Source organism: Lactuca saligna, chromosome 3, assembly GCF_052625555.1.
Source record: "Lactuca saligna cultivar CGN05327 chromosome 3, ASM5262555v1, whole genome shotgun sequence".
In the NCBI taxonomy this organism is placed as follows: Eukaryota; Viridiplantae; Streptophyta; class Magnoliopsida; order Asterales; family Asteraceae; genus Lactuca; species Lactuca saligna.
This window is the reverse complement of record NC_136419.1, coordinates 189,454,347-189,471,609: the sequence shown is the minus strand read 5'-3', so window position 1 is coordinate 189,471,609 and position 17,263 is coordinate 189,454,347. Positions and strand designations below refer to the sequence as shown.

At 40.5% G+C, this 17,263-nt stretch overlaps 1 protein-coding gene across 1 annotated transcript; it reads left to right on the top strand.

The window, feature by feature from the left end:
• Window positions 1-1,305: 1,305 nt before the first annotated feature.
• LOC145037649 (cell division cycle protein 48-related / CDC48-like protein) lies at window positions 1,306-6,686 on the top strand. Its single transcript, XM_078986345.1, has 10 exons — window positions 1,306-1,710; window positions 2,521-2,622; window positions 2,698-4,482; window positions 4,583-4,771; window positions 4,848-4,990; window positions 5,072-5,317; window positions 5,401-5,587; window positions 5,671-5,736; window positions 5,816-6,065; window positions 6,141-6,686. The coding sequence occupies exons 1-10, from the start codon at window positions 1,477-1,479 to the stop codon at window positions 6,500-6,502; spliced, it is 3,564 nt and encodes a 1,187-aa protein (XP_078842471.1). The 5' UTR covers window positions 1,306-1,476; the 3' UTR covers window positions 6,503-6,686.
• The last annotated feature ends 10,577 nt before the right edge of the window (window positions 6,687-17,263 follow it).

Here is a 17,263-nt window from a genome sequence, read left to right as displayed (position 1 = left end):
TCAAATAAACTCCTAATTGTGCTAAAAGATAGCAGCAATGAGTTTGACACTGAACTGGATGGAAATTTTCGGGTTGTCACACAATCCAACACTTGGATTACTTAGACCGTAACACCCACACCCGAGAAGGCCAAATTCTTCCTTTCTAAAGGCCCTAAGCCTCATGAATACAAATGATTGGGCCGTAGGCCCGAATAAAGAAGTAAATCCGAAACCGGTTGTTACACTTAGATCCAAAGTAGGTTGCATGTGAACTTAAGGGTTAAGTTGTTTTCGTCACATTTATTGATTATAACTTATAAAACCTATCATGATTTTCTTAATTATGCATGGAATTCATTAAATAGATTTTAGTTTATACGTTTTGAAGTTAGTTCATCATTTTGTAATTATATTTTGGCCTTAAGGTATTACTCCATATAGTTGATGTTATTCTATCAGTGAAGAAAATCAACTTCAAAAATTTGTCGTCTAAATTTATAGTTGTTTGTATTCAAGTCTTCGATGAGGGTTGTTATTGTGGGAAAATATAAAAAAATAATGGGTTCTGTGTGTCTTCTTTTCATAATTCATATTCACAATAGTAGGTTGCAACGGTGATTCTACATACGCTCTCCCGTGACTCTCGTGCTTTTATGCTATTTACATTTCCTTAAACTTTTGATTTATTTAAATCCATATCCATGTTTTTTATTCAACTTTAATTTGAAACCTACAAAATACAGATGATGTGTGTTTGGTCATGGGGGAAACGAGATGATACGGGGACTAGGTAGATGTGAAAAAGGTTTATAGTAGGGTTAATGGTCAATATAAGGGTATAGGGAAGGTCATTGAAAGAAAAAAATTAATCTTTAGCGATAAACCATTTGTTGTCACTTTACAAGGAAAAAGGAGGGAGACGGAATTCGGGTTTCTAATGGCATAGGGATAGGAGGGGGCATGGATAAGCTTTATCCTAGTTAAATTTAATAATAACCTAAATATAAAATAAATAATAAAAATGTAAAAAACTATAAAAATGACATTATAATCATTTACTTGGGATATGAACCAAAATAGTCACGGAAAATCAAAATAAGGACAAAAATAACTAGGAAACATCAAAATAAGAGTCAAAATTAGAAGAGAATATTTTTTAGACTAAATTTGTAAAAATCAGCTATACCTAAGGACCGGAGGTGTAACTTACTATAAAAATAACTATTAAGGGCTAAAAGTTAACTAATGACTTAGTTCAGGGACCAATTTAGGTATTTCACTGAAAATATAGTAAGCCGAAACCCAAATAAGTATGAACCCTCGTCTATGCTCCAAATGCAAACCCTCTTCAACACCCTCTTGAGGCTTGAACCCTCGCATCACCTGAAAACCATCGCTATTCGAAGATTTATTCTCAATTCCGTGCTTAGCAGATTCATAATCTGTATGATGAGATAATCAATCCACAAAATTTGGTTGAATTGAACCAAGAACATGGTTTCGAAGCAATCCGGCAAGGAAAATGAGGATGCTGGTGCCGATGCTGATGTAGATGCTGGTGTGGTTTCTTCTCCCAGGCCAGTTCGAACAAGCGACAGGCTTCGAAAAAGGCCCAAATCGTACAACCGGTATGTAATGTTTCCGAAGTCGAAACGAAGCAAGACGAAAACGAGAACCGCTGCTTCTCAGATTGCCAAGATGTTAAACACCAGACAGAACAACTCGGATGTAATTCGGTTTCTCTTATGCTCTTCTATGCATATTTAGCTTTATTATCTAAATGCATGTGAGGAATTTTGCTAGATGTTGGAAATGCGGTTTGTTTGGCCACCTATGTGTTGACTATCTGTTAGATTCTTTAATCTGTTGACTTTAGAGGTAATGATGATGTAGTTTGATGCATGCGACTTGACTACTGGTGTGCATAGTGTTGCTATATCCAATTCCATGGTTTGAACTCAGAAATAGGGTAAAAATCAGTTCAATGGATATGAACAGCACGAGCATAATTTTCCTGTTTTCATCTCAACTACAGTTGTTGAGCCTACATGATTGGTAATAAGATAGTGTGTTCTTCATAATTTCATAATCCGTGGATATAAAGAACACATGGTTATGGCATCCGTGACTTATGACTATTTAGTTAGCGTTGTCACAAGTTAAGCTAATGCAGATAACAAAACTCGAAAAGCTTAAGGTTAAGAACATTTAAATTTTGCCTCCTTAAATCAGTCCACTGTAATCTAATTGCTATCATGAATTCAGTTTCTCAGGTGTTATATACCTGATCTGTGATAGAAACCAACGTTTTTTTTTTTTCTTTATTGATAATTAATGAGAAATTACTCAAATTAGATACCGTATAATCTGTATCCAATCAAGCACAATCTCCAAATCCCTATTTTATAGCTTCTTGTTTATGGAAAATATCGTTGTTTCCAATTTTAATTATGGAAACACTATCATTATTCTCGTCTGTTTTAGTAGATATAAAATTATAAATCCCATTTTTGTAATTTATTCCTAGTGTAATTGCAGTCTGTTCTAGCAACCCTTCGTCGTTCCACAAGACAAAGAAGAGTTTCTGTAAACCTGGACGCCTACACAGACAGCACTGGAACAGAAGACAACGACCTAATGGTGAGTGAGTTGCTTTTCTTGATTTCTCAAACTATTTTAATAAAACATTTTATTTATTAATTAAAATATTTTCAGGGTCCAAATCCAAAGTACAGAAGTTCCAGGAGTCGAAATAACAGCAGCAACAGGCATAAAGAGAAGCTGCTTCCTCGACGTGAAGGACTTAGACCTCGTCATTCCAATTCAGGTCCAAGAGGACAACTCATTCTTGAATCCGAAGATGATGAAAGAGAGAATTACGAAGAGAATAATAATAATGACGAAAACGGACATGAGAATGGGAATAATGAGATGGAGGAAGAAGATGGTGATGATGAAGAAGAAGAAGAAGAAGAAGAAGAGGAAGAAGAAGAAGAAGAAGAAGAAGAGGAACAAGAAGAGGGTAGAAGAAGATACGATCTCAGAAACCGTTCAGAGGTTCGAAGACTCGAAGAGAGTAGCGGTAAACAAAGAGCAAGATCTCCCCGAAGGGTACTTCAACAAGGGGTAAAATTGTCAAAACACAATCGTGATGTTAGAAGAGGTGGATCCGGATCATCCCGCGTCCATAAACGCCACCGTATCTCAAGAGCCACCGAAGACTCTGACGATTCTCTCCTTGTCGACGAGCTAGACCAAGCCATGCCAATGCCATGGTCACGAGGGGCAAATCGGTCATTTCCACCACCATGGCTGTTAGGCGGACCCGACATGCACGGTTCATTAAACATCGCAGCATCCGGTTGGGGTCAAAGTCAACCCTCTGATGTATTGTCCAGCCTGGCATCCGGTGTACAAACCGCGGGCCCCAGTTCGAAAGGTGGGGCCGACATCCAACCTTTACAAGTAGACGAAACCGTAAGTTTCGATGACATAGGCGGGCTTTCCGGTTACATCGATGCGTTAAAAGAAATGGTGTTTTTCCCGCTTTTGTACCCTGATTTTTTCGCTAATTACCATATTACCCCTCCCAGAGGAGTCCTCCTCTGCGGGCCACCTGGCACCGGGAAGACATTAATCGCGCGTGCTTTAGCCTGTGCTGCTTCAAAAGCCGGACAGAAAGTGAGTTTCTACATGAGGAAAGGAGCCGATGTGCTTTCCAAATGGGTAGGTGAAGCCGAAAGACAACTGAAATTGCTGTTTGAAGAAGCACAAAGAAACCAACCTTCGATTATATTCTTCGATGAAATTGACGGACTTGCCCCTGTGAGGTCAAGCAAACAAGAACAGATTCACAACTCCATTGTTTCAACTCTTCTTGCATTAATGGATGGTTTGGATTCAAGAGGACAAGTGGTTTTAATCGGGGCAACAAACCGGATCGATGCGATTGATGGAGCATTGAGAAGACCCGGTAGATTTGATCGTGAATTTACCTTCCAATTACCTGGTTTGGATGCACGTGTTGAAATTCTAGACATTCATACAAGAAAATGGAAACAGCCACCTGTACAGGAGTTGAAATTGGAGCTTGCTGCAAGCTGTGTAGGGTATTGTGGAGCTGATTTGAAAGCTCTTTGTACTGAAGCTGCTATACGTGCTTTTCGTGAAAAATACCCTCAGGTTTACACCAGTGATGATAAGTTCTTAATAGATGTTGAATCTGTTGAGGTTGAAAAGAAGCATTTTATGGAAGCCATGTCAGCAATTACACCTGCTGCACATAGAGGTTCCGTTGTGCATTCCAGACCTTTATCGCCAGTTGTATCGCCATGTCTGCAAAGACATTTACAGAATGCCATGAGGGTTATATCCGATATCTTTCCTGTTCTTGAAATTTCATCTGAATCTAGTAAATTTTCCATGGTTGTTTCCGGTTTTGCCCTTCCTCTTGTGTACAGACCTAGGCTTCTGTTGTGCGGGATTGAGGGCGCTGGGCTGGTAATTTTTTTTTTTTCGTCCGTTTTGATATTTATATATATTTTTTTCTATTATTTAAACCGTGTCATGATCTTTTTTTTTTTTTTTTTTTGGTTGATAGGATCATTTGGGACCTTCTATTTTACATGAACTGGAAAAGTTTCCTGTTCATGCCCTTGGACTTTCTTCTCTTTTATCTGATCCAAGTGCTAAAACACCAGAGGAAGCTTTGGTTCATGTTTTTGGTGAAGCAAGGAGAACTACACCTTCCATACTCTATTTACCTCAATTTCATCTTTGGTGGGAAAATGTAGGTACCCTTTTACAATTTCTTTCATTTTTATTGTTTATATAGAAATTTATTCTAATACAAATTTTGATTTCAGGCACATGATCAACTCAGGGCTGTGTTATTGACTTTATTAGCAGAATTGCCATCAGATTCTCCCATATTACTACTTGGAACATCATTTGTTCAGCTTGATGAGCTTGATGGGGATCCCTCTTCTGTATTCCCTTCAAGTAGCATGTATGTTCGACTACTTATAAACTCACAATTAATATAAATATCTTTGAAAGAGTTAATTATGTATGTAACTGTGTGTTACAGATATCAGGTGGATAAACCAATAACAGAGGATAGAAGTTTGTTTTTTGATCATTTGATAGAAGCTGCTTTTTCGATACCATCAGAGGGAGGGGCAAAAAAGTCAAAAAAATCAGCTGCTGTTCCTGAACTGAGTAAGGCACCAAAGGTGGACACTGGCCCAAAAGTGTCTGAATTAAAAGCTAAAGCTGAGGCTGAAGGTCATGCTCTTAGGAGATTACGAATGTGCCTACGTGATGTTTGCAATAGGTAAGATTTTCTTCATTGCAATAATATGGTTTTAAGTTTTTAAAAATCTAGTTATTGAGTAGAAATGTTTTTTTTTTTTTAAGGGTTTTGTATGATAAAAGGTTCAGTGCCTTTCACTATCCAGTGTTGGAAGAAGACGCCCCTGACTATCATGCAGTTATTCAGAAGCCTATGGACATGGCTACCCTTCTACAACGTGTTGATGCTGGCAAGTACATAACTTGCAAAGCCTTTTTGGAAGATTTTGATCTCATTTTAGCAAACGCAAAGGTAACAATTACATATTAAATTATTAATTATCTCTGTATCTATTTAATAAAAAAAACTTTTCTTTTGTAATTTTGTTGTTGCAGATATATAACAGGGACGATTACAATGGAGCTAGGATTGTCAGTAGAGCTTACGAACTTCGAGATTCAGTATGCCATTTTTTTTTTTATAATTATTATAAAGTCTTGGTGTGATTGAAGTGGTTTTTTTTTTTTGGGTAAATTACAGGTGCATGGGATGTTATCGCAGATGGACCCCGCATTGGTGAGTTATTGTGAAAAAATAGCTGAAAATGGGGGCCCACTGACTCTACCTGAAGAAATTGGTGGATCTGTTCCTGTTGCTCAGATGGCAACAACCACCATGACAAGGGCAAGTGCTCGTCTAAGGAATGTCCAGCCAGAAGTCAATGTGGATCAGAGCTATGAAGTCATAGCACTCAAACGACCAAAGAAAATTCTCGATCCTTCACATCCAGGTATCTATGCAAACTTCATTCCAAATTGTATTTGTATTATTATTATTATTATTTTTTTTGTTTGTGGATTTTAAGGTTCGACACCAGATGAAGGATCTCAACCACAAGAACAACCGGTAGTTGATCAAGCCGATCCGAATCCCGCAAGTCCACCTCCCGAATCCATCGAAGTCGACGCAAATCCAGACGAAATTAGCGAGTCAAAGTCAAAGTCAACAGACACAGTTATGTCGGATGTGGAAACGGAAACGAAAATCGAGTCGATTAAAAAGCTTTTGTTGGATCGAACAACTGATTACGGGGTCCCACAGATGGAAAGGCTGTATACGCGAATAGTAAAAGGTGTTTTTGGGTTGAAAATTGTGGATCAGGATGATTTTAAGCCTCCGGTTTTGGAGTTTTTGTTGGGGTTTGTTGAAAACGAGGCTAATTTTTGATGGGATTTGATTTTGGTTTCTTTCTTTTAAGGTTGGTAGATTTTTTTTTTTTTTTAAAAAGTTTTAAAGGATTTTGGTAGAATCTGAATTTGAACTTTGGTTATTTGGGGAGATTACTAGATGATGTTGGTAATTGCGTAGATTCGATTCTTTTTACCATTTATATTTATTTCGTCCTTCATAATTGTTTTGTTGATTAATTCCTGTTATTGGACGAAGTAGATGGTGACTAGTTTATGACATTTTTTCTAACCGGTTATAAATTTTGTATATTTTGTGTTCGTGTGTGGTCTTTGTTGATATCTTTAAGGAGTAAATTGCAAAATTGGTGCCAGTAGGATCTCAAAAAGTACCGTTTGAGTCATTTTTATTTGTTGATATACTTAAGAGTAAATTGCAAAATTTGCATTTGTTATCCGTGGGATCTCAAAATATACGTTTGAGTTTTTATTTTATTTTATTTATTATTATTTTTTTGGTATGGTCGGTCAAAAATTGGTAACCGAACTTGAAATGATTTTCTTAATTTTACTAGTTTCTTTCCAATGTTTATATATATTTTTTTATCTTATTATTACTATTATTTATTTTTAATTATTTTTTTACTTTAATGTTATCAGTTTAAAAAAATGTAATTAGAGTGAAAATTTTAAAATTTGAATTTTAAAATGGATATTAATTAAAAGGCCTGATAAATGATAAAAGAAAAATAAGCTTATTATTTTATTAGAATAAAATGATTTTTCCAATAATAATAATAATAATAAGACTAAATTACACAAATGGACGGTTGACATAACTGACCAACTTTGATCCTTATGACAAATTTTGTGCATCGATGGTTTCTAAGGTTTCAAAATCTTGCAAAGACGGTTCTTTTGGCTAATAATGTTAATTTTTTCAGTTAAAACCATTGTAAAATGATACATTTGCCCTTCATGCCTTAAAAACTATTTATGTAATTTGTTCCAGCCATAGAAACCATTTATGTAATTTTATCTATTATTAATTATTATTTTTACTTAATTTATTTATATTTCTATGATTTAGTTTTTTTTTTTTTTTTAATGTTTTGTTCGAATATATTCTTGATTTTTATTTATTTATTTATTTATTTTCACTTGCGTTTTTTGATATTTTATTCGTATAATTTTTTCTATTTTTTGACGTTTTGTTCAAATATAGTTACTAATATTTCTTTTGACTTCTTGTTTGAATAGTTTCTTCTAGTTCTTGACGTTTTGTTCAAATATATTTTTTAATGATTTTTTTACATTTTGTTTGTTATATTTGTTGAAGATTTTATGATCACTATAGTTATAATTTATAACTTAATTCACTTACAATCATATTTTCCTTTTTTTGTTCTTATAATATAGATAATGTTATTAAGAAATTTAATTTGGAACAAAATGATAATTTTAAAAAAAGTATAAGGTATAACCACAACAATTTTATTTAAAAGTTGTATTTTTTTTTTATATATAATAACTAATAATAAAATCTAATAAATATTTCTTCGAAACAAAACTATTCGTCAAAAGAGTTATTTATCACTGCCGCATTGCGCGGACACACATCTAGTGTGTGTGTGTGTGTGTGTATATATATATATATATATATATATATATATATATACATACATATACATACTAGCCGTCTACCCGCGCAAAGCAACGGGCGGCGAATAATTTGATCTCTTTAGAGTTAAAACCATTTTGCGTTCACTTCGAGAAATGAATATTAAATGACATCTATTTTTCAAGAGCATTACCATACCATATTAAGGGGGTGTTTGGCTAAGCTTTGTTTTTTAAAACAACTTATTAGGTTCCACATCACTATAAGTTAAAAAAGTGTTTGGATTAAAATAACTTATTCCGGTGGGAAACCTCTAATACATCATTTTTCCATAAGTTACTCTACATTTACTTATTAACTTATAAGCTAATGAACTAATAAGCAATAAGCTTTTTTGCCAAACACCCCCTAAATGGTTATTACTTTCACTTATACATACCCAAACCACTTGTACTGTTTATCGTCCTCTTTTTTTTTTTTTTTTTTTCGTTTTCCTTAATTCCTTTATTAATTTAATGTCCTACTAAGTAAAATGCTAAAATATATAAATAATAGTTTATAAAAATAAACCTTTAGAATATCAGGTGTTGTGATTCAAAAGTCGATAAATAGGCCTTTGAGAAGGCCAAAATACTCATGTGTCAACTTGTTCATTGTGATTTTAAACCAAGTTTGGTCACAAATTAAAACATTTTCAACGACGGTATGTAATTCATGGATTCATATTGATTTAGGTTCTCGAAACCTTAAAATATTGAACAAAATCTATATAGAACCTTATAATGACAATAATCACCGTAATCAGGAAGTCCATATGCTGAAACTTGATATTATAAGAACCAATGATGAAAAAGGTTTCATTTTTAAACTAAACAAGATGAAAAATATACAAACTACCTTAATCATGTCAAATCTTGTGTTTAACCGTTCTTTATTGCAAAAGTAAGATGCCAAAATATACAAACTAATGATAATACAATACTCTAACTGGCTCTCTCGGTTGAGTTATTTGAACCTGTAAATCCAACATATTAAAAAAACATAGTAAAAATATTTTTAGGAACAAACCTGATATAATAAAACCTTTACCCAATATATTTATAAGATAAAAATACAAAAAGTTAAAAATGATGAAATCAATTACAAGTAAGGATTAAAATAAAAACATGTTAAGAAAGAGCCATCTGCAGGAGGGATATTTGAATCAACATGTATTTTCTGATGGTTTCAAATTTTGAATTATCCGAAATTCAAGGAAGAAGATAAAATTTGTTGAGAAATATAATGATTCAAAACACAAGTTAAAATTTAATATTATTTTATTGATGACTACTTGTACTATTAGCTTAATGATTTGAACGTTTTAAAAAAAATAGTGGGATTTCTTTTATAAGATAGTATATATATATATATATATATATATATATATATATATATATATATATATATATATATATATATATATATATATATATATATTGTAACACCTCGACTCTCAAGTATAGACTTTTCAGTTTTATTTTCATTTTGAGAGGTTAACTCGACGAGTTAGATGCCCTGACTCGTCGAGTAGGAAACGAATTTGGCCGCGTGATTTAAGTGACTATGTAACGCCCGAAACAATACAACCAATTTAAATTTTTCAAAACAACCCGCTTTCATTAAATTGTTTACAAAAAGGTTTTCAATACAAATCATTTAGAGTATTCCCAGAATCACATTGCTACAAAATCATGAGGAGCGGTACGATCGCGCCTTCGCCTTGCCACAGTCTCCTGAAGAACCTGAAAAACATTAAACCACAACTGTAAGCCCGAAAGCTTACTGAGATACCCCCAAAATACCAACCACATATACGCCCTTCCAGGCTACGACCTTCCGGTCCAAAACATATTGCCTTCCGGCCCATAACATATAAAACATACATAACATAACAGAACATAGAACAACCATGCATATCGGGTCTACTGTGTGACTGGTCCGCCGTATCGGCCTTTAGTCCACCGGATCCATCCACCAGGTCTAATCATGTCCTTCGAGTCTACAGTGTGGTTGGTCTGCCCACACTGGGCCTTCAACTCACCTGGTCCACTCTCTGAGTCTACAGTATGACTGGTCCGCCCGCATCGGGCCTTCAGTCGGCCAGGTCCACTCTCCGAGCCTCGGCACGTCTGGTCCGCCCTCGTGGGGCCTACAGCCTATCCGGACCGCTCGCTGGGCCTTCGGAATAACCGGTCCGCCCTGGGTATCTTGGCCTACAGCACAAAGCAGGACCCGCCTCAACCCATCTCCAGTCCAAACAACCATGTGCACAAACATACAACCATATAACAATCATAGTCAACAAACCGAGCAAGCAGATCACATAGCATATCATTACCCTAACCAGGTTACCGACCTAACCGGTCACTAGCATAGCATCACTCTATATATCGGGAAACGGACCTCAACAAGGTCTCCTAGCATGTACCATCCTAGCTACCAGGATGCAGACACATCAAACAATATCATAATAACCATATCCGAATCTCAATCCAATAAAGGGCCGACCTTGGTGCCTTAGACCCTGTTGATATAGTGAGGATAACTCACCTCGAAACTGCCGGCTAAAAGGATAAGATCCCGCTGCTCCGAACTCTGACACGAACTCCTTCACTGAACATCAAAACATTCAACTCAATATATATATGTACCCTTGGAAGACAACTGGTCAACCCCCTGACTGACTCTACTCGCCGAGTCATCCTGATGATTCGCCGAGTCCCTAAGCTCAGAACTTCCCTCAATCCGCGACCCGACTCGCCGAGTCACCCCGAGACTCGCCGAGTCCAACCACTCCGAGTCCACTCGCACCCAACTCAGCGAGTCATCCCTTGGCTCACCGATTCATCGACTCAACCAGAAATATTGGGACTCTTCGACAAGACTCGCCGAGTCCAAGAACAGACTCGCCGAGTCTAAGGCTATCTTCAACCTACTCGTCGAGTTGTTCTTCCAACTCGTCGAGTTCCATGCCATCTTCAAGCAACTCGTCGAGTCCACCCTTGTGACTCGTCGAGTACCACCGGTCTGAATCTATACAGAAGCATCTCAGGCCATGCAATTGATCCAAAACATAGATCTAGCCTCCTACAACCCATCCATCACGTAAAGTGGCAAACTTTACGTGAATCCACGAAGATCTAAGCATAATACACATTAGAACTAAGGTTTGGGACATGATAGCTCCATTAACAACACAAGAACAGGGGCTTTAATGCTCTTAACATCTTCTCCACTCCAGATCTGAGGTAGCAACCTCATATCCATCCTTCAAACATCAAGATGCCACACAACTAAGCTCCCCACACAACCCCAAAATGAGAATCTAGGAAAACACAGCCCAAGAACGAAAATATTACCTCCAAAGGATGCCTCAACAACAATGAAACTCGAATCCAAGCAAAGCCCTTTGATCCAAGCTACTTCTCCTTCAAGATTTCTTCAACCAACACCTCTCCAAGCTCTAATTTGCTCAACAATGGGGCTCTCCACGAAATTAGGGTTTCTGGGACTCAAGGGGGGGGGGGGGATAAAGGAGGCTGTGGAGGAACATAATGATCTTTATATAGGGCTCAACCCCGAGAATTAGGGTTTTCTCCACACAACACCTACTCGCCGAGTCCATCTTTGGATTCGCCGAGTAGGCCACTTGATACGCGACCAAAGTCGCGACCTGACTCGCCGAGTCTATCCATGGACTTGCTGAGTCGCCCTCCGAAACTTACACTTTTTTCTCCCCCACTTAAATTAGGCTTCGTCCTCGAAGCCTACGACATCTCATCTTCAAATTACTTCCCACAACGCGCCACCTGACCTTGACCGAACCAAGTCCCTCAAGGCACAACCACAGAAACCAGAAGCTCACTTTCTCCTTTCATACGGCGTCCCAACCAGCTACTCAACCCGGGCACCAGTTGTACTCTCCGATAGCCGCACTCAACAACCGAGAATTACCCATGATGCCTTACTGCTCCAGTTCTCATCTTTCACTTGACTCATATGGCTAGAAAACCACGAACCATCGGATCCCCGATCCGAATCCCACTCTATCCATTCCATGACGACAGAAAGACCCATTCTTCAATTCCAGAGCAACTCCCCCGAGTTCTCCTCTCGCAATCACACACACATGCTGATCTAGCTCTAGCACCCTCAGGTTTGGAAAACCCGATACATTGATGATATCCTCAAACATCCTTCCAGGATGAACCGCTAATACATACCCAAAACCTTGATCAGAATCTCGCTGAGAGTCCAAGACTCTCTCCCTGCACCCCTTCCAAACCCCTCTCCCTGGCTCTACGCCTGCAGAATTCCCTCCATGCCCTGAGCAGACTTCTCAAGTCGAATGAGCTTTTAATCTACTGCCGCAAACACGCTACTCAAAAACCATCGACGGACCACTCCAATCATAACTCTACACTGCCGCTTTCACTTCCGTGAATTCGCACCCCCCTTTCGGAATTCCATTCCTCCCTCTTTCCTTACCAAGAAAACCACTCGTCCGCCCTGTCACCAAGACAGGTACTATGGTGCTCACCCCACGCTACACTACCTCTTTAAAGCGTACCCGACATCCATACATCACTACTACTCTGACTCTCATTGCAGGGACTCTCAAGCCCATGCACTACCTTCACTGCTCAAGATCGCCACCCGGGGCCAGACCTCCCAATGTAATCACACTTCAACATACGCAACCCATAACCTCGAACCGATCCAACAGTACTCACAGAGTCTTCAGCATGACTGGACCGCCTCCCCAGGCCTTCAGCCAATCTGGACCACTCTCAGAACCTTCAGCCAATCTGGCTGGATCGTCCTCCGAGCCTTCGGCCTGACTGGTACGCCTACCGGCCTTCAGTCTATCCGGACCGCTCAACAAGCATTCATCATTCCGAGCTATCTCTTCGGGAAACCTTCCCATGCATATCGTTCTAGCCCTCTAAGGGGTTCCGAACTCTGTCTCCATCTTACATGCTCGATCCCGGCCTGCTCCCAGGCCTTCCACAATCAAATGCCCTAGGTCTGTATTCCACCCCGCATGCCTGTTACTCACCCATACAAGCCTGCTCTCGGCTGATAGAAATACCGCTGAATTCCCCAAGAAGCGAAGCAATTTCTCAAGCCTAACGACCATCCGGAAAATTTCCAATTCTCCCCCACTTAAGACACTGACAGTTATTCACCGGTCGCCATCACCGATCTCTCAAAGCAACAATGCAGAGAAAACAACACTTACACGCAATGTGTTTCTCCCCAGCGCTAACAACTTCCATAAAAATCATGTTTCCACACTGAACAACCCGCTCGAAAGGAACCTAATATTCAAATATCCATTCCTCAGACTGCAGAATCTACCCGGCCTTCAAACCAACGCTGCATCCGCCACCAATCCTCACAAAGATAAACAACGATAACTCAAAGCACTAATCAATAACCATATCGATCCTTCAGGGAACAAAGGATACCAAAATGAAATCTCGAACACAACTCGCCAAACCCTCAAGGAACAATGGATACCACACGAAAACCCGAAACGCAATTCCATAATCATCCAACGAGACTAGCAGATAACAATATTCCACAATAATCATAAATAATCAAAACAACAGAAAGAAACATACCCGCAGCAGCAAGCTGAAAAACACGACCCTAAGCCCTTGGGGGCTCCGCTCCACCCTGACCTCCAACTGTGATCCTCAACGTAGTCGGTGCTGGAGCCTGCACCGGTCCTGCAGCAAGCCGTGGACAGTTGACCCTCAAATTTCCAACCTGATGACAATGAAAGCATATCCTCAAATCCTGAACCGGCACTGACTGTCGACAATCCCTCGCATAGTGTCCCTCCTTTCCGCACTTGCGGCATGCTCCACCGGACCGACAACCTCCGGCATGACCCCTTCCACACTTTCCACAGACGTGGCTACCCTGATCTCCCATCCTGGAATCAACGGTCTTAGACCGTTTCGTTGCCGGCTGCGACTGAACCGAAGCTTTCCTCAGCTCACGCATCTGCAACTCAATCTCTAACTCATGCCGCCTGGCGGCCTCCTGCAACCCCAGCAAGGTCTCACACCTCTGCGCAGACACAAACTGCCTGATGTCTCTCTTTAGCATACTCAGATATCGGGACATCTGAGCCTGCTCCAAAGCGAACTCAGGGCAAAACATCGCCCTCTCAGTAAACATCCTGGTGATTTCCGTCATCGACTCTGAATCCTGCTTCAGCTCCAAGAACTCCTGAGCCAACCTCTCCCTCTCGACCTGCGGAACATAACGAGTGCTGAACATCTCTCTGAACCGATCCCATGAAATCGCAACCCTCTGCGCATCCGAGTACGACCCCGTGGTCAATCTCCACCAATCCTTTGCCCCGAGCCTTAACAGGTTCAGAGCGCACCTCACCCTCTGATCAGCAGGGCATGAACACGTGAAGAAACATCCCTCCACATCTGATAACCATCTCATAGCAACGATCGGATCCTGAACTCCATCAAAAGTGGGAGGCTTCGTATTATCGAAGTCCTGATACTGAAAACCTCTACTAGCTCCTCCCCCTGCTGCCGCTACAGCTGCTGTAGCCGCCGCAGCAGCCGTCTCCGTGAGAGCCGCATAGCGCTCATCAAAATACTCCACCATGGCGGTCTTGATCGACCCAAACAACTCCGGCAGCTCAGCCCAAAACAATGCAGCAACCTCATCATGCAGGATCTCACGAATCCTCGCATCCAACTCGTGCGTACTCATCTGACTGACAACCTCGGGCTGTACAGACCCACCCGGAACTCCCTCTCCTGCTCCTGATCTTGACCCGGATCCACTCCTAGCGTGCCCTGAAATCTCCATACTGAAAATAAAACACCAAAATCTCAGACATTTTCCACTATCCCGGGAACCAGCTCTCATCCCAACCCTAGAGGTCATGGTTTCCCTGATACGCGTATGGGTCCGTGCTTTCGGTAGTACAAGCCCATACTACCTTCCACACCTACCCATATTTGTATGAAGTACTTCCACAACACCCTAGCGACATACATAACAACGCTCTATCCTCACAACTAGAGGAACACTAGAAATCTCTCACAAGGAACCCTAGGCTAGCAGGCATCATAAATCAGGCAACTCATCAAGAAATCCTGAAGATCCCTAGCCTAACTCTAGCATGCTGTTCTATCAAAGCTCAATAAAACAATTGTCATGTATGGTATTTTGGGGTTACTTACTGGTTCCGGCTGATCGTACCTCCGCGTCCTCCTTTACTTATTTTGAAAACCATTTTAAATTCTCTTTTCAAAACCCTCCTCGATTTGAGACTAGAGTCACACAAGTGTTCCTCCAATTCACTCAAACCAAGGCTCTGATACCAACTTGTAACGCCCGAAACAATACAACCAATTTAAATTTTTCAAAACAACCCGCTTTCATTAAATTGTTTACAAAAAGGTTTTCAATACAAATCATTTAGAGTATTCCCAGAATCACATTGCTACAAAATCATGAGGAGCGGTACGATCGCGCCTTCGCCTTGCCACAGTCTCCTGAAGAACCTGAAAAACATTAAACCACAACTGTAAGCCCGAAAGCTTAGTGAGATACCCCCAAAATACCAACCACATATACGCCCTTCCAGGCTACGACCTTACGGTCCAAAACATATTGCCTTCCGGCCCATAACATATAAAACATACATAACATAACAGAACATAGAACAGCCATGCATATCGGGTCTACTGTTTGACTGGTACGCCGTATCGGCCTTCAGTCCACCGGATCCATCCTACAGGTCTTGTCATGTCCTTCGAGTCTACAGTGTGGTTGGTCCGCCCACACTGGGCCTTCAACTCACCTGGTCCACTCTCTGAGTCTACAGTATGACTGGTCCGCCCGCATCGGGCCTTCAGTCGGCCTGGTCCACTCTCCGAGCCTCGGCACGTCTGGTCCGCCCTCGTGGGGCCTATAGCCTATCCGGACCGCTCGCTGGGCCTTCGGAATAACCGGTCCGCCCTGGGTATATTGGCCTACAGCACAAAGCAGGACCCGCCTCAACCCATCTCCAGTCAAAACAACCATGTGCACAAACATACAACCATATAACAGTCATAGTCAACAAACCGAGCAAGCAGATCACATAGCATATCATTACCCTAACCAGGTTACCGACCTAACCGGTCACTAGCATAGCATCACTCTATATATCGGGAAACGGACCTCAACAAGGTCTCCTAGCATGTACCATCCTAACTACCAGGATGCAGACACATCAAACAATATCATAATAACCATATCCGAATCTCAATCCAATAAAGGGCCGACCTTGGTGCCTTAGACCCTGTTGATATAGTGAGGATAACTCACCTCGAAACTGCCGGCTGAAAGGATAAGATGCCGCTGCTCCGAACTCTGACACGAACTCCTTCACTGAACATCAAAAAATTCAACTCAATATATATATGTACCCTTGGAAGACAACTGGTCAACCCCCTGACTGACTCTACTCGCCGAGTCATCCTGATGATTTGCCGAGTCCCTAAGCTCAGAACTTCCCTCAATCCGCGACCTGACTCGCCGAGTCACCCCGAGACTCGCCGAGTCCAACCACTCCGAGTCCACTCGCACCCAACTCACCGAGTCATCCCTTGACTCACCGATTCATCGACTCAACCAGAAATATTGGGACTCTTCGACAAGACTCGCCGAGTCCAAGAACAGACTCGCCGAGTCTAAGGCTATCTTCAACCTACTCGTCGAGTTGTTCTTCCAACTCGTCGAGTTCCAGGCCATCTTCAAGCAACTCGTCGAGTCCACCCTTGTGACTCGTCGAGTACCACCGGTCTGAATCTATACAGAAGCATCTCAGGCCATGCAATTGATCCAAAACATAGATCTAGCCTCCTACAAACCATCCATCACGTAAAGTGGCAAACTTTACGTGAATCCACGAAGATCTAAGCATAATACACATTAAAACTAAGGTTTGGGACATGATAGCTCCATTAACAACACAAGAACATGGGCTTTAATGCTCTTAACATCTTCTCCACTCCAGATCTGAGGTAGCAACCTCAGATCCATCCTTCAAACATCAAGATGCCACACAACTAAGCTCCCCACACAACCCCAAAATGAGAATCTAGG